The sequence below is a fragment of the Suricata suricatta genome, chromosome 5 (genome assembly GCF_006229205.1).
Source record: "Suricata suricatta isolate VVHF042 chromosome 5, meerkat_22Aug2017_6uvM2_HiC, whole genome shotgun sequence".
Lineage (NCBI taxonomy): Eukaryota > Metazoa > Chordata > Mammalia > Carnivora > Herpestidae > Suricata > Suricata suricatta.
Genome location: NC_043704.1, coordinates 54833917 through 54852663, shown reverse-complemented (window position 1 = coordinate 54852663; position 18747 = coordinate 54833917). Strand labels below are relative to the sequence as shown.

The window sequence follows — 18747 nt, the reverse complement described above, 5'->3', positions numbered from 1 at the left end:
CAGATGCCAAGACACTTTTTCCTGACCACAGTTTTCTTCCACTACCATCATCACTGCTGCCAACACCATCATCAACGGGGGCGTTGACCATGTGCCAGCACCGGGACATTACTTCACTCCACATAACATCTCTATGAAATAAGTACCACTTACACCCATTTAATAGAAGAAAAAAATGAAGGATGGAGAGGTGAATGATCGATCTTGCTCAAGAACTTGCAGTTTACAGGATATGGATGTAGGGCTCAAACCCAGCTCTGAAGCCTGACACTTAACGATGAGGGAATATTGCTTCTCCGCTTTCTCAGGCTTTTTATGGAAATGAAGTTTAACCACAGGATAATATATTCAAAATGCAACACTTGGCTAACTATACTACCTTATATTTTCCCACACTACTAATTAGGACAAATGCTTTTGTAACATGTCACATAACTTGCTCCTGAACCAAGTCTCATGAACCCTGATGCATTGTGAAAAAGACCACAAACCATGTTGGAAAGAATGATTCGGTTTCCACATTGCTCTCTGCATCCCTGTCCCGTGCCTGGGGGTGAGGGGTGAACAGGTCCCCCAAATCCTGGGGGAGCACACCACTCACCTGTGCACATTCTCCATGGCGGCCACTTCAGCCAGTGCAGCGAGACTGAAGAATGCAGACACGGCTGGCATCTCCGGAGTGCTGCTCCGCGTCTCTGCGGCCTCAGTGTTGTGTGAGCAGTCGTCACCACAGCCGGGCTCGGTCACTTTAGGGAGCCTCCTCTGCAGCTGTTCCTTTGGTTTGTCATCTGAAACGAAAGGGAAATTCATCACAAGAGGATCACCATGTTCTCTCCAGAGAAGGGACACAGAGAAAACTGTGTACACAATGTGAGATGAGCTAATATTCCTTGTCCACTTTCGTCATCCACTGAAAACCGAGGCGTTTATCAAGGATTTTCTGCTCCCATGGTAATAAAACTCTTTTACTAAGTTCAACTGCAGTTGTGGGCAGTGCTATGCTCTGAAGTTAGGTGGAAGAGAAACTGTTTTATCCAAGGTCAAAGAACAGGTCAGTCTCAGGATGAGAGGGAAAAAGGGACTTTGGCCTAAATAAAACTGATGGGACTTTGGCAAAGGAGCCTGTGGATGCTGTGCAAAGCTGCTAAGTCCCAAGTGCGCAAACATTTCTGATGAGGCCGTAGGATGCCGTGCTATGGTGACTATTGGGTATGCTGTGCCACCAACACTTAGGGTCACCAACTCTAAACTAATCCCAGTGAGATCCCAAGTTGTTACTTGTGTTTTGAAGACCTACTGGAAGGAAGACAAAAGACTCTCTGGTATTTACGAAGAGGTGCTAAAATGCTAAGAATATATACCTGTAGGAAAGGAGTATACTTTCTAGATTACATGGCCATTATGAAGGAGGAGGAATCTTTATCATGGTTTTTAAAACGTTTTAAAAAGAGAAAGCCATTGATAAAGAATGTAAATGTCATATATTAGAACATGGGTGTGCTATGCGCTTTTCTATATGAAGGTAATACTTTCTAAGTTCTTTCACTCTTTCTATAAGTGAAAATGAGGGTATAACAACTTATAAAATCAAAATCACAGGGGTACATGGGTGGCTCAGTCAGTTAAGCATCCAACTTTGGCTCAGGTCATGATTTGGGGTTCATGGACTCGAGCCCCACATCAGGCTCTGTGTTGACAGCTCAGAGCCTGGAGTCTGCTTCAGATTCTCTGTCTCTCTCTCTCTCTCTCTGCCTCTTTCCCACTTGCACACGCACTCTCTCTCAAAAATAAACATTAAAAAAAATTTTTTTTTAAATCATAACCACAGAACAGAAGCCAGAGTGGAAAGGGAAGGGGCGAGGAGCCTACTGGACTAAGTATCAGGAAAACTAGATTTTAGTCCTCATCCTACTTCTACCTAAGTCATCCAAACCCTATGTCTTTGGTCTTTATTTCTTATTTAACAGGATAAAATGGGGGTATTTAATGCGCTTTACTGTCCTAATTCTCTACATATGCTAAACACAAGAAAATGTGCACAAAATCCACTAACTGTCCCCCTATTCTATTTCAGCAATGAATCTTTAGTTGCAATTACATTAACCTTAATTGGGTATTTATAAATACTGCTCTCAAAAAATACTCAAACATTTTTATGAAGTTTATTACTTTTTCATCATGATAAATGTACTCTCCACTCCTCATCACCTACTTCATCCATCCCCCCACCCACCTCCCTCTGGTAACCCCCAGTCTGTTCTCTACAGTTTCTTGGTTTGTCTTTCACTCTTCTTTTTCCTTTGTGCTAAACATTTTTTTCAATTTATAGAAGTCATTATGGACCTGTGACCTTTTTCTGGTAAGTGGACTAGGGCAGGGGGAGGGATACTTCAAAGCTGATGGAATGAGACGCTGGCGGGCTGAAAGGCAGAAAAAGGCAATAACAGGTAAGATTACTAATGCTTAGGTTGTGTAACATCCCAAGATCTGAGGGGGTGCTCAGTGTCACTTTCTGACTCCATTCCTGAACTTGGTCCCTCTGCCAATTCTGCTGCCATGGAGGCCACCAGGAGCAGCAACAGACCACAGGCCAGGACTGAAAACAGAGAAAGTCACCATAAGTTCAGATCTGGGTAAAGATTAGGCCAGAAAACTCAAGAAATCCAGGAGCATTCTCACGCTCCCTCAGTGGTCTGAATAAGCTTTAGAGGAAGGACTGGATATTTTCTAAAGTTCCTGAATCCACCGGTTGAAGTACTTGATAATACGGTTTTAATGACCTGAACAATGAACCACGAAGAAACACTGATTCAGCTAGTATTTTTAAAAGTCTAGGATCTCCGGGAATTTACTTAATGAAGACTATTTTTGAGCATGCTGAGAAAGAGAAGGAGAAACACACAGTCCTAAAAATTACCTTTCTTTTCTAAGAATGCTCTTGGAAAAAGAGCTGTGGTTTTAAAATGTGCACATTTTGTACATTTGGGAGTCTGTGGAAAACTAGCTCTCAAGGAGATCCAGAGAAAGAAAACGTTACTATGACCAAACCCACAGAACGGACCCATTTTTCAATAAGGATCCATATTTGGCTTATCGGCATTTGCTGGCCACTGTGGCCATGACAGTCACCGGCTTGCTCCGGTTATCTCTCATTTAAGGCTCCCTCTTCTTACCCAGAGTACCTCCCGCTGGTGATACCCGGCCATCTGCTGTTCTGACAAGGTGTGTGATCTTGGTTTTCCTTGCTTTTCTCTTTTGGCTGCCCACCAAGGGTTCTTGAGTTGTTGTTGGCTCTGGAGTGTTGGGAATGGATAGGGCATTTTTAATCTTATGAGCAGGCTCTGTGGTGTTTTTGTCTTCTGAAAATATGGCTGAAATAGGACAGACAGATCATATATGATTACACACAAAAACACAAGACATCGACATTGCTCTTGGAAAGAAACATTTCTCAATGTCTGAGGTATCTGAATGGAGAACCTAAGAGTTTTCAAAGTCCTGATGAGCAAAAGAAATAAAACACTGCCCATGATTTTCAACCAATATACTTATTTATATTTGCTTTGATAAATTAAGTACAGAGGATTAAGAAGCCCTCCCTCTCTTTCAACAGAATACTAAACCAAGAAGCCATCAGAACAACAGTTTTTAAGTGTTTGGATCTTGCAGGTTAGTGGGAAAGATAGCATACATAAATCTGAGTGAATTGTGTCCCAATAGACTGTAATTTCTACATGTGGTCGGGGTCCCTATTTGAGATCCCCCTGGCCATCTAATCTGGAGAAGATGATAAAACAAGCTTCTCTTCTTTTGAGGACACTGAGATTAATTAAATATATGCTTCTTTTTTTTAAAGTTTATTTTTTTTGAGGGAGAGAAAGTGGGGGAGGGGTGGGGAGAGAATCCCAAGCAGGATCTGCCCTGTCAGCGCAGAGCCTGACATGGGGCTTGACCTCACAAAACATGAGATCATCACCTGAGCCGAAATCAAGAGTCAGATGCTTAACTGACTGAGCCACTCAGGATCCCCAGATATGTGCTTCTTAAATTTACAGGTATCATTGGGTCATTTGCTTTCCATCACTGGGCTGGAGTGATCAGAAAAGAAATGGTCTGTGAGACCTGACCTTTTATGCATACTGACTGCTCAGTGCAGGCCTGACACACTGGGGACGCTAGCATGTAATGAAACACTCCCTATCCCTGAATTCCAGAAGCAGGGAAAATGCTTATTGAGATAATTTGACAAAGTACCACAAGTCAGCAGGGCTCTTGGAAAGGTTTGTTTTAGCTTCTCCAGATTCTAACTGTAATACCAGTAAATCACTCGACAGCAAACACCTGCGTCCTAAGAGTCACGTGTCAAGAGTAGGAAGCACGCTTACTACACAAGACCCTGCTCTCAGCTCAGACAGGCTGGGGATGCTTCTATCTTTTCTTACATCCTCACTTCTTTAGGAGATTGGTCTCCCCACACCCTATTTAAGAGTAAGACAAGTAGGGGCGCCTGGGTGGCTCAACTCTTGGTTTGTGAGTTCAAGCTGTGTCAGGCTCTGTACTGGTGGCATGGAGCCTGCTTGGGATTCTCTGTCTCCTCTGTCTCTCTGACTTTCCTTCACTTGTGCTATCTGTCTCTCTCAATATAAATAAGTAAACTTAAAAAAAAATAAAAGACAAGTATATGTAGATAGGAGGACAGTAGGCATTTAAGAATATACACATGTAGTCCAGTTTAGTGATTGGAACTTTTTTTAAATTCCAGTGGCCTAAGAGTTTTAGGCAGAGAAGGGAGGCATCTTTGTATTTTAAAGCCATCCAATCTCTTAAGACAGGCACAGAAACAGTTTCTGACAAAGAGGGGAGTGTAGTTCTGGAAGTCAAGGTCTGACCTGACACGCTTGGTGCAAACTGAACAGGAGAACTGAAGGTGCTGGTCAGAAAGTGGAGCTGAAGGGAGACCTTGGGAATACAACAGTGCACATGGCACAGGAGGGAAAGAAAGCTAAAAGAGGGGGAGAGCAGAATGAGAATGACTCAGGGTGTCAAAAAATGCACATGCTGGCATAAACACTTGCATAAGCTTTACTTAACAATTTTCATCTAGGTCTTTAATGAGGTTACGTACATCCCAGAGAAAGGAGGGCTATGGATTTGTAAGATCTTTGCCCTCAAGAGATTGATTCCACTTGTTTTGGAGTGGGAAACCATTTCAACTACAGCAAAAGAAAGGATGTAAGGCAGAAATCATACCATGACTTGTGGCTTGGCCTTACCTCAATATAGCATAATAGATGGCTGTGTGGGGAACTGGCTTAAGATAATAGTTATTACAAAGAAGTTACTTGGCATTGCTCCCAAATACCTTTTCAAGCAAGTAATCAAAAATTAGGAAAAAGACTCCTTCTAAATTATAGATCTGTACCCAGGAAACAGTCTTGGTGTATTTATACTTTGATATTTAGCTTAACATAGGCCAGTGCTGGTATGTATCTTAAGATTTTTTTTTTAGTTTAAACTTCAATAAAAGCTGCCAGCTAAATAAGAGATAATTTGGTTAGAATACTCCAAAGAAGAAATATTCCATGACTCTTCATTAGCCTTGAAATTCAAAGCCTCCTATAGATATAAAGAAGCTAAAATCTGAGTTTACGACGAGCATAAATAGCCTCTATTAGATATTCACAAGCTTCAAAATTTCTAGTTTCTTATCTAGCTTCATTAGTTGTCCCTTCTGATTAGAGGGGCGAATCTTAAATCACCTCTCCAGTATGATCACAACATTATAGACGGCCCTTCCAGAAAAAGCACTAATCTCTTCCTTCTTCTCCTTCCTAGGAAAAACCTAGAACTTGCTTAACTAAGGGTGTAGCAGGGTTCCAAAGATGAACGGCCAAATACATCAGAAGAACTGCTTACAGAAAGAAGGAACCCAGAGGGTCAAAGAAAGGAAAAGAAGAGCTAATTTCTACACAAGACTTGGATTCTACTCTTGATTTTTAAATTTATTAACTGCAGGACCACGGGTCTCAGATTCTTCACGTAATGATGGAGGCTGGACTAGATGAACTCTGAAGGAGCCCAGCCCCCAAATTCTTTCCATTTGCCACACAGCCCAGAATCAGGGGCCTAGCCAGCCTCCAGCCAGTTCCAGAGGCAAGGAAAAGTATTCCCTTGATAAGAACGGTTAGTGTTCTCGCTTTTGGTAAAGCCTTCAAATGGTTTCATTTCTTTTCAGTAGTTGCTCCATTTCCTGTGTGTTCTGGATGAATGGGTAAAAACACAGTAAGAAGCCAAGGGGTAGCCGCAAAGTGACTGCAAATGGGAGGTCAAATGAAGGCCTAAAAGCATACTGGGACTAGGCAAAGTTTGAAGACCAGCAGACAAGGCACCAGGGGGTTGAAGGCAGACCGGCCAGGAGACACTAGCAATCAAGTCCCAGAGGCTGGTGTACTGGGAGACAGAAAAGGAATGAACCAGATTGCAGACTGACTGGAAGAGGCAAAATGTGAGACTACATCTAAGATTCTCAAAAATCCCCAAAAGGGAGGTAATGTAACCTTTCTAGATTTTGTCTCCTCTAAACTTAATGCCAGATGAAGAAGTGATCATGTGACCTGCAGACTGTCTACATTTGAAGAGGTATGTAATGAGATCTTGTTAGAATTTGGAAAAGGAAGTTGCAGTGAGTCGGCTCCATGCTTTGACCCAGGAGCTACCTATCTGCAGAACATCCTGTGTTTTCTGGAGGCCAAGACCAATGATACCCCTCAGGGTCAGGACTCAGAACCCTATCCTAAGAACTGGGGCAGGCAGGTAAGGCTAAGTCAAAGAAGTGGTTGTGCAGGACAGGACAGTAGATCTGAGTCCAGCAATGTGAGCAAAGCAAAGGAAGGCCTGGTGGTGAGAGACAGGCAATGGAAAAGTCCCAAAGAGAAAAATAGCCTGAAGCTGAGCACCAAGGAACAGCAAGCCAGTTCCTTTTTTGTCCTTTCTGCCAAACTAATGGAAATGTGCGAAAAGGAAGGCTTTTGTCCTCTAAAAACAAATTAGTCATTTCTCTTTCGGCTTGTAATTGAACACACAAACCTACCCAAGCACTGCAAAACAAGTCCACAGGGCTAGTTTTTACACTCCACGATAATCATAACACACTTGGAACGTATCATCTGAGAGAGATAATGTGAGCTCACTCCTGGAGCAATATTAGGAATGTGGCGATAAGAGACTGTCTTGTTTTCCAAACTCTGCTCCCAAAATGTGGGTTAAATTTTTTTGTGATAGCAGCACTGTGCTTGTACTGAACCCCAGGAGTCCACCAGAGTGCTCCAGAGTCATGAATTTACATTCCAACGAGGGGAATCAAACTTGCACTGAAATTATTATAGCTAAATCTAGAATCTCACTGCTTTTGGTTGGCCTCCCTTGAGCTGAAAATGTAGTCAGATGCTGAATGGAACACAGGAAAAAGGATCAACTGAATGAGCCTTATCTAAGATCACAAGAGACCTTGCTGGAGTTACATAGCAACTCTTTCGAACTTGAGAAAAGGGATCAAGGTTCACCTGAGTGTTGAGGATCATGTTTGAAAATTTAACTGTAAATACTTCCTCCCGTCCCCCATAATTGTACTCATATACTGCAAAGGGAACTAATCGTCTGGAGATTTTTAGTCTAAGTTTTGAGTTGCTTTATTCTTTTTCCTTTTAAGATGCCATTTATAAATATAACATCGGAGCCAAATAGGGGCTCAGATATGCCTGAAAAAGCTGAACTGTAAGCAGTCAATGTGCTTTAGTGGAAAGAGTGCTGGATTCTTCCTTTCCCATGTATGTTGGTCAGGCTTCATTTCTTTATCATGTATTTGGGGCTAATAAGCCCTGCTGAATTCACTGGGGCCCCTGCCAAGATTAGTTTTATGAAAATTATTGTGAAAGCCCTCAGGAAACTATAAAGCAATATTAAGTATTAATTATCATCATCATTATTGTTACACTTAGAAACCTCCAACTTAAGCACGAGCAAAGGACACCATAACTTGGTAGAAAGATAAACAATAGTGATGGATACAAGTCACTTTGGTTTATCTGAAAAATTCACCTTTAAATCTAGGCTGGTAGGCCATCTTTTTTTATGATCTGCAAAAGTTTCAAGAAATGATTTGGTGATTTTGAATTTTAAAAGCATGGGGGGAAATGCTTAAAACAGATGATAAACTTAGCATTTAAACTCCAGATGTGATTTCTAAGCACCTAAAGATTTCTGATATTTTGGGGAAAAATGAATTTTGGGGAAAAATTATACTCAGCATGATGCCAAGAAAGCAGAGTGAACTTTAAGTTCTCTCACCCGAAGTCAGGAACAGCTCACAGCTGCACGCCGTCAGTTGAATCAACTAGTATAGATATTAGCTACAAACAACTCCTGTCTAACCTCTGCCTAGGATGGCTATCACAGGTTAAAATTCTCCTGATTAATGGTTTCATCATCTGTCCTTACGGATTTATGCTCTCCCAAGGAACAGTTTTAAAAGGCAACGATATGGCCATAGGTGAAAGAAGATGATGTAAAAGGCCTAGAGAATTCACAAAGTACACAGTTACCACCTGAACAACGAAATATAGGGGATGGTATGAAAATTAACAGCCAAGAAAGGTCACTCTAAATTACTGGTAATTTCTGATACACAAATTGATTCCTTCTGTCCTGGCCACATAAAATGAATATGCACTCCACACTAAGCAATTTTCAGTGCATCTTCTTTCAAGTTTATAATGTATTCATATACATTAATAATAAATATAATCAAGCATCACCAATAATAACTCTATTCCCACTAAAGCCTTGGGACTGCCTAGAAGACTGAAATTGATTTACTTTTCTGCCCCCTATAGACCAGGAGTAGGGCTGCAGAATAAGGTAACTTGCATCAACCCACTGCATACCACGGTAATAATGCACGAGTAGGAGAGGGGATAGGGCACCTGAGGTTGATGCATTACCCTCATCATTCCCCCCAGCCCTAAACACACACATCACACACACACTAGGTACCCATATGGAGAGTGGTCCTGGCGAGGTTAAACTCAATCTGTCCCACTAAAAACTGCTCAGTAGCGGCAGATCTAAGACCAGCGACCTGATTCATTCTTTCTACCACACTGCACGTGCTAGGATACCGCGGTCTACATGAGACACAGTTTTCATTCTTTAAAAAACAAAACATTTAGAACAGTATCATTTCAAGTAAAGAGTAATATGGTCTTAAGTGCCTCTTAGATGCCTTTGTCCATCAGTGCCTTACATTTACCAAGTGTGCCCGGAATAGATCTTTAAAATACACATCACATTTTGGATGTTAGCATTTAATGCCGAGAGCAGCACAACAACTCACATTTGACTTTGCCACATAGGAGCACAAGCAGTCCCCTGGAGAGGTGGGGACTGTGAGGTGACAGGTCAGAGACCAGATATACTGCTGGAAGTTTTTGTAAAAGTGCAAGGACATAAAAGCAGACGTCTGGCTCATGGGAACTGTGCCTACCAAATACAATTTCATGTTTGTTATAAACCTAAGTTTGAATATTTTTGAGAAGTATATTTAACATAAGAGTATTTTTGATAAATGACTTAAATGTGCATTTTAATTTTTTTCTCTCTTTCAGGATAGGAATGAGAGTGTATCTGGGAGTCAAGGGACGTGGACTTCATTAAGTTCCCCTTTCTGGTCATAAGTAAATCAAAGAGGTTGGACTCAACAACTTTTAGAAATTTGAAACTTCTAGGTTTCAAATGAAGTGACTCCTAATTAAACGCTACCAAAACATTCAGCTCCTTAAAAATGGCTACACTGAAAAAATAAAAATAAAAGAAGAGGAATCAACGGGAAGAAGAGGACAGCTACTTGGATGCCACAGAAATGAGCACTCACCAGAGGGTTCAATATTTACAGAAATTAGGTACACATCACAAATAAGTACAGCCGTGGGACATTCTGAAGGAAAAGCTGCACCTAGGACCTGTAACATTATGCTAATCAATATGGAACTTTTCCTTGGCTATCCATAAGCCTCTGGAGCATTCCATCTGAACATATTTAGAGGTTCTGAGAGGTGGGCTGGGCAAAGTTCAGGACAGGAACGCTGCTGACGTGCCCATGTTCAGCCAACCAGGAACTCCCCCGTGCTGGCTCTATTCTGACTCCTGTTAGCATGTGCCTGCAACATGAATGCAATACTGAATATATTTAATCATAGGAAACTCTAATTTCTGGTGAATGTGGTTCAAAGGTTTTAAGTGCCCCCCTTGACCAATTAAGCTCCACAGAACACACTGCCTGACCCTTAGCAGGGTCAAAAATCTGTCAGTTCTGATTTAAAAATTTAAAGCAACCCAATTATGAGCCCTCAGGTATGTGCTGTTGGCGGAGCCTATATAAATTATGCCTTTTTAAACCTTTCCAAAATGGACTACCTGTAATGATACAAAGGGTATAGCTTCTTTTACCTTCTGTAGGGTGAATGGCATCCAAGAAGAGTTGCTTGTTTGACCATTTATCCCCACTTCCTAAAAACAAAAACAGAGAAAGTGAAACTCTACTCCCAGGATGGACACATACCCTATACAAATAAGTCAATACACTCAAGAGCTTATGTAGAAAACATTACTACACAAATGAAGCAGAGTTTTATTTTAACTATTTACTTTTCAAAATGACATGCCAACTGAAATAATCAGGCTATACAGAGAATGCAATAAAAATAAACAAATTTGCCTTTCATGAAATCACACACATGGGTAATTTCTATGACTTTAATCAAGATAACTGAAGATCAGTTAAAGGAAATGATAAAAGCTGACATTTTTACCTAAAAAGTGATGTTTCTCTACTGGAAGCAGAGAAAAAATAGTAACATACAAAAGAAAACTAAGAGGCTGCAGTGGAGGCGAAAATAAAACCCAAATTAAGTAAAAGGTTACATAGAGGAACACGAAGGCACATATGTCTACACATGGGAGACAGGTGCATTTAAAGCCTCATTCCAGAAACATAAAAGCCTTCACATGTGGCCATGCAAGTAGAATGCAAATGGGCATTGGATGAGTAGGCTCACAGTCACGACAGTAACATGCAGGGCGATGCTAAAGAAAGCCTAACTTCTAGGCCATGTGGCTGCACTGAACCAGATGGGAACATTTATCTTTTGTGTGAAAGAAGAACAGGAGTCCTGAACTATGAGAAGGCAGAAATCTTCAGATGAGCCTTGAAGAGGTTCAAGGGCCCATCAAAATCATAACAATAAGATAGATGGTCAGAGTGAAAAGATGGTGGAGGGCAATGCGTCTCTAGTGCCCTCCGGAAATAAGTTATGGAACTGAAGGGGGTGGGAAGAGTCTGGCAAACGAAGTAATCTAGATTGGAAAAAGATAGGTTATGACTTAGGAGTGGAATCCTCCTAGATAAGAATCCTCAAGGGTCAGAGAGGGTACAGAAATGGTGGCACTTTCATATGAATAGGGAACTCTTTGAAGGTTTCAGGATGTAGGAAAACGTGGTCCTGTTTTGATGGCTGCCAAACATGAGAAAAACAAGAAAAGTCAAAGAAAATAAGTGGATAAGAGCTCAAGAAGACTAAGTTACAAAATGCACCAAATATTGATGAAAGCAAAGCAATTTTAGGATTCATACGGGATGCTGAAAACAGACACATTATGGGATTTGAGCAGGAACCCAAGTGAAGGAGATCTCTCTTTGCAATTAGCTACGGAGTCTAGAAATAATGAATATGCCTGCATTAGGAGCCGATGACACTGAAGCAAGCCAAGGGGAGGAAAAGGCAAAGGCGGTACACAGAAGCATTACTCAAAGATGGTTCACAATGGAGGCGGCCAAGAAACCTTGATGGAGGATGGAAGGTGCCAATACCTTTTTCCGGAACATTAGGCTTCTCCTTTTTGTGCTTATATTTGCTGACAATTTTGTGGAATAAGTTCTTTTTCTGAGACTGGAAAGGACCTACAGACAATATTAATATAAATATATTTTAAATTCACAATGTTCCATAAAACAATACTGTGTGTTCCTCAACAATTACACCCTCCTCCCACCTGTGGTAGAAGCAAACTGAGTCACAAGAAAGGTCATCCTGCATATTTTTCTTTATGCGTCTAACTAGTGCTCAACATCTTTCCTTAGGCTTATTTAAAACCCAGTGAAATTTCCCTTAGCAATATATTGGACAGAAGCCCCCAGTAGGGCTGGGACTCCCTAAGCAGAAACTGCAGATGTAGTGACTAGAGACAAACTACAACTTGTAATAGCAGAGTAGCTGTCGTCTTTAATAAAGATTTAGATTCCTAAATATCATGAAGGAAAGGATGGCAGGGGCATTTCTTCTCTGCTTAGAAACTAGTTTTTGTAGTAAGAACAGCAATTTAGGACAATAATTGGCCTGATAGCATCAGATGGCTTTCTAGCCTTTGCTGTGGTTATTTTAGGAAGAAAACCTGCTTTAAAAATAGAGAAGTATTGGCCAAAAAAAATCAAGGCAGGGAGGGGAGGGGAGTCTCAGACTGTATCTTTGTTTTCTTAGATAAAGAAAACTGAACTAAGATTTTTCAATCACCAATCGAAAATGTCAACAGCAGCCCTGACCTCCCCAAAGCAGGTTTCTTTCTATACTCTATGGATATCCCCTATGTAAAACTGACTCAAATCATTTTACATAACTTCTGTTTGCTCATCTGTAAATGGGGATAATGACAGTGCCTACCTCAAAGAGTTGATATGAGGATTTGAAAGTTAGTGACCCCAAAAGCTGCCCGTTTCATCTACCCACCTGCCAATATCTGCACCCACATGCACTGCCTTCCTGCTAAAGGCAAACTATCTACACTCCAGCCTGAAGTATACAACGTTCTGGCTTTCATGCTTGCACAGATCTACAACTGTCACCAGTTTTAGATCATTTTTATCACATCAAAAATCAATCCCATATCCTTTAGCTACCTATCACCTTCCCTATTTCTGCATTCCCTCTAGTGCTGAACAATCACTAATCCACTTTGTCTCTACAGTTCTTTATATATTCTAGGTAAAAGTCCTTTGTCAGATATGTGATTTGCAAATATTTTTTCCCATTCTGTGGATTGTCTTTTCACTTTCTTATTAGTGTCCTATGAAACACAGAAGTTTTAAATTTTGAAAAAGTCCAATTTATTTACTTTGCGTGTGGTTTTCCAGTTCTCTTAGCACCGTTTGGAAAAGACGACTCCTTTTCCCTTTGAACAGTCTTAGCTTCCTCAATGAAAAACTGTTGACCAATGATGTACAGGTTTATTTCTGGGCCCTCAACTCTATTCCGCTAACCTATATAACTATGTTAGCACCACGCTTACTTGTCTACTGGTTTTTGTAGCCAGTTTTGAAACGGAAAAAATTATTTTGGCTATTCTGATTTTGCTTGCAATTCCACATTAATTTTAAAATCTCATTATCAGTATCTACAAAATTAAGCTGACATACTAATGGAGACTAGGTTGAATCTGTATATCAATTTGAAGGAGTGTTTCCATCTTAATAATATTAAGTCTTCCAATCCATGAATAGGAGATGTTTTTCCATTTATTTGTCTCTCAACAATGTTTATAGTTTTCAATGTGTTGCATTTCTTTTGTTAAATTTATTCCTATTTAGTATATTCTTTTTGATGTGGCTGTAAATGGAATTGTTTCTCTAAAATAATTTTTGATTGTTCACTGAAACTGTATAGAAATACAATTGATTTTTATATAATGATCTTGTATCCTGCAACCCTGCTGAACTCATTCATTCATAAGCTATGGAGGTTTTCTAGGGAAATCCTTAGGTTTTCTATATAAAATATCATGTGATCTGTGAATAGAAATAGTTTTACTTCTTCCTTTCCACAATAAATAAGGCTTTTATTTTCTTTTTCTTGCATTATGTGCCATGGCTAGAACCTCTGTCCAACCAATGTTGGACAGAAGTGCTGGGAATGGACATTCTTTTTTTTTTTTTGAGAGACAGAGAGAGACAGTGCGAGCAGGGGAGGATCAGAGAGAAAGGGAGGCACAGAATCTGAGGCAGGCTCCAGGCTATGAGCTAGTGGTTAGCACAGAGCCTGATGCGGGGCTTGAACCCACGAACTGTGAGATCATGATCTGAGCCAAAGCCGGATGCTTAACCGACTGAGTCACCCAGGCGCCCTGGGAATGGACATTCTTGACTTGTTCCTTACTTCAGGGGAAGCATTCAGTCTTTCATTATTAAATATGCTGTTGTGGGATTTTTATAGGTGTTCTTTATCAGGTTGAGAAACTGTCTATTCTGTTTGTTGAGTATTCTCATTAAACGTCTTAGATTTTGTCAAATACTTATTTTCTACATCTATTGAGATGATCACATGGGTGTTTTTGTTGTTTTACTGATATAGTATATTACATTAATTGATTTTTTGATGTCGAACCAACATTGCATTCTAGGAGTAAAATCCCATTTGGTAATGGTGTATAATTTTTATTATATGTTGCTGGATTTGGTTTGCTACTATTTTGTTAAGGATTTTTATGTCCATTATTTTAAGAAATAAGATCTGTAGTTTCTCTTTCTCATGATATCTTTGTCTAATTTTGAGATTAGGGTGATGCTGGCCTCATAGAAAGAATTAGGAAGTGTTTCCACTTCTAATTTTTGAGTGAGTTTGAAAACCTGGTATTTCTTCTTTAAACATTTAGTAGACTTCAGCAGTAAAGCCTGGGGTTGGTTTATTTTTTTACCCCCTAGGTACTTTTGTGATTGCTAAATCCAGTCTCTTTAGAAGTTATTGTTCGATTCAGACTATTTCTTAAGTCGTTTTTGATAGTGTTCTTTCTAGGAATTGTCTATTTCATGTAGATTACCTAATTTACAGGTATATAATTGTTCACAGTATTCCTATATAATCTATTCCACTTCTGTAAGATCAGTAATCATGTCCCTAACTTCATTTCTAATTGTAGAACTTTAGTCTTCTCTTTTTAATTGGACAGTGTAGCTAAACATTTCTCTAATTTGTTGCTTTCAAAGAACCAGTTTTTGGTTTTATTAATTCTCTATTAGTTTTCTATTCTTTAATTTTATTATTTCTTCTCTCATCTTTATCATTTCCTTTCTTCTGCTTTCTTTAGGTTTAGTTTGCTCCTTTTCTTACAATGTTTCAAGGTAGGTTATGTTATTAATTTGGGATCCTTCCTCTTTCTTAGCACATATATTTACAGCTATAAACTTGCCTCTAAAGCACTGCTTTAGCTATGTACCATAAATTTTGGCATGTGTATTTTCACTTTTATTCATCACAAAGTATTTTCTAATTTCCTTATTAATTTCTTCTTTGAATTATTATTTATTTAGATTTGTTGGTTATTTAGAGTATATTGCTTAATCACTACATATTTGTGAGTTTCCCAAACATTTCCTGCTGTTGATATTTAATTTCATTCCAATGTGGTCAGAAAACGTAATTTGAATTACTTCAATAATCCTTTTAAATTTATTGGCTTATTTTATGGCCTAGTGTATGGTGCATTCTAGAGCCTGTTCCAGTATGCACTTGAGAAGAATGTGTACTCTACAATTGATGGGAGGAAGGTTTTATATATAGGCATAGCTTGGAGATATTGCAGGCTTGGTTCCAGGCCATCGCAATAAAGCAAACATCACAATAAAGTGAATCAAATGGTTGTTTTGGTTTCTAATGCATATAAAAGTTGTGTTTACACTATACCATAGACTATTAAGTGTGCAATTGTATTAGGTCTACAAATAAAGCACATATCTTAATTAAAGGGTGTTTTATTGCTAAAAATTGTTAACCATTTTCTGAGTTGTAACCACTGATCATATAGATCGCCAGTGTGACACAGAGATATCAAGTGAGTAAATGGTAGAATGTGGATAGACTTGACACAAGGTTGACTCAAACCTTCAGTTTGTAAAACAACACAGTATCTGCTAAGTGCATTAAACCTGTATGTCTGTTTGGATTAGTTGATATAGTGTTCAAGTCTTCTCTTTCCTTGTTGATCTTTTGCCTGGTTGTTCTATCGAACCTACTCTTTTTTTTTCCACAGCACTTCTCACCTTCTAACATATTATATGCTTCGCTTTTTGTATATGCTTGTTTACTACGTGGTATGCTTGCCATAATGAACCACCATGGCAGCAGGGTTCTTCGTTTTTATTCGCATTGTATTCCACATGCCAGAATCATGTTTAGCATATGATTGGTTCTGATTAATATTTGTTGCATGAACAAAGTTCTGAACCCACTGGTTGGCACAAAGAGCTCAAGAAATGACAGTTATGGCTATTATTACTGATAATAGAAAGTTGTGCTTTTTTGATGACTACACCAAGCCATCCTTTTAACTAATCACAAGCAAATATTTCTGAGTTAGCCGGTGGTGGTTTGAAATAGAAGATGTCTTGTTCACTTTTTTTTTTTTTTTTTTTGGAAAAAGTGAGCAAGACAAAAATAAATTAAATACAAAAAAATACATATCATGTGTATGTCCTACACGAATATTACAGATATTCTCTAGAACACCAATCACTGCTCTATGTATTTCATACAACCTAGGAAACTACAGGCTGGTGCACCTGAATGACACACAGGCAATCACAGAAAACAGAAGTGGAAGAATGCAGAAAAACAATTCTGAGACCTCCTACGACCATAAGGATGGAGGAAATGGGTTAGGGAAGAAGAAAAGGATACATATTTTCAGACCCAACCATACTCAGAGAAATCTAAAGAGTACAATTTAAGGATAGAACTAAAGATAGAGGTTGTCAATTTTAACGTGAGAAAAGAACATCCAGAGTGATTTGGTACATAGAGGAGCTTCTGAAAACTTTTATTTTTAAACTTCCATGCTCCTAGCCATCTCCCAAACTATAGCTATGAAACAAAACTAAGTAAATGACAACTTCATATAAAAAGAAAGTGACAAACTTGAATAGAGTAATAGAGAGGATATAATTGCAGTCATTGGGAAGCAGCAATTTCAGAGTCAAGAAGTGAACAATTTGATTTCTGCTCACCACTGTGGTACATATGCGTGGTATTTAGTCTAAAGGAAAGAAAGCCAAAATTTGTAATAAATAGCAAATATAATAAAATTTATCACCATGTTTCCCCTTAGTTAATAATATTAATGCAGAAATGTACAAGGAAGGGAAAGAAGGTAGGAAGTGAAAATCAGAGGACAGTTTTAGAAGGAGATGTTCAGAAAGCAAAAAAAGTTGCAATGGCGGGTGCTTGGCTGGCTCCATTGGTAAAAGATGCAACTCTTGATCTTAAGGTTGTAAGTGTAAGCCCCCCATTGGGGGAAGAGATTATTTAAAAAAATTGCATTGGTCTTTCACTAAAATAGTTTAGTTCTGATTCCATCTCTTTCCCTCATCTCCAAACCAAATTTCTTGAAGGAGCACTTGAGTCAGTTTCTACTTCCTTATGACGAAAGTCACTTGTTGCTGGCATATAAACTAGCTTAGGACTCTACTTAAGTAGTTTTTGGGCAGGATAGCCTGTACTTTGATGATATCCATCTCCTCTACACCTAACTTCATAGCTGGGTAGAAAACAGAAAACCTCAAGCTGCGAGGAAGAGGAGCGTCATGAAGACGTTAACAATGACCTTTCCAAGACGTTACTGTCGTTCATGGTAAGGAGCTGTAGTGACGCAGGAGCCAGGTCAATATTAGCCAGGTACGATAATTTTTCAAGGTCAGCAGGTAAAGTGATTTAGTAAATCTTGCCTTTTAAAACTGTTGCAGGGAACAAATGTTACGCGTAACTCAACTGGTGGTGACTTATACCCTGGTTCTACGGTTTCATATTTCTAAGCTATAAAAAAAGAAGTTTCATTCCAAAACGAGGCTATCATTTTTGTAATAGACACACAAATAATGAATAACCAATGAAACAATAAATTCCTTTGTGATAGTTTATAGCAAAGTGCTCCCAGCTACTGGGCGTGTGGATCTGCTGACTTGAAGAGGTCTGGGTAAGCCAGCCACAGGCAAGTTAGGATCCAATGAGGGGAAGGAGCTACCTCACTGAGCCGGACAGGCATGCCTTGTGACCGAACCCAGGATTGTGTTAGGTACACCTTGACATCTGTCACGGTGCTATCCTCTTCTTCCTGCAAACACTGGGTGGCAATCCAGATGCTCAGTTAACAGAGCAAAATACAGGGCCCCGCCCAGTCAGGAAGCTGTGACTTCTTGACAGGAAGGGCCGGGCTGGCGGACATTAGCATTAGGTCCTCCGGCACCAAATGCAGCCTCAGTCTGGCTCAATCCCAAACAGGGGATTCTGTCCTCAACCTTTAATTTTATAAAACCTGAGTCTTTTATTATCATTGTGATTTTTTAAAATAGCAAATCCTTAATCATTTGGAATTCCAATCTTAAAATACGAGGATCAACAGCATGTTTGATAATGGGCTAAGGAACAATGTGGGAAGATTGAAGAGATACTGGGGAAAAGTCAAGTCAAGGATCAAGCTGGGGCATAATTTAAACACTCTAAGTTCAACTCAATTAACTTTTTCTTCATGACCTGACTTTGTCTGAAAATTACTATTCTGTACAGCACTCTGACTTCTGATACTTTTGTAAAAAGTGCTTCATAAATTAAAAATATACTTAAAATAATGTGTCAAAACCTATCCCTTAAGTTATAA

The 18747-nt window shown here is 39.4% G+C and overlaps 1 protein-coding gene across 15 annotated transcripts in view; it reads right to left on the bottom strand.

Annotated features, from left to right (window-relative positions):
• The window catches only part of BBX (BBX high mobility group box domain containing), a 275389-nt gene that overhangs the window by 9612 nt on the left and 247030 nt on the right, over nucleotides 1-18747 (bottom strand). For 9 of the 15 annotated variants that reach the window (XM_029939243.1, XM_029939242.1, XM_029939239.1 and 6 more), the window contains 4 exons: nucleotides 11924-12013; nucleotides 10504-10563; nucleotides 3174-3371; nucleotides 602-788 (listed from right to left, as the gene is read on the bottom strand). In XM_029939243.1, coding sequence (XP_029795103.1) covers nucleotides 602-788; nucleotides 3174-3371; nucleotides 10504-10563; nucleotides 11924-12013 — 535 coding nt within the window. The remainder of the gene's footprint in view (nucleotides 1-601; nucleotides 789-3173; nucleotides 3372-10503; nucleotides 10564-11923; nucleotides 12014-18747) is intronic. The other 6 variants (XM_029939246.1, XM_029939241.1, XM_029939240.1 and 3 more) reach the window with 5 other exon arrangements.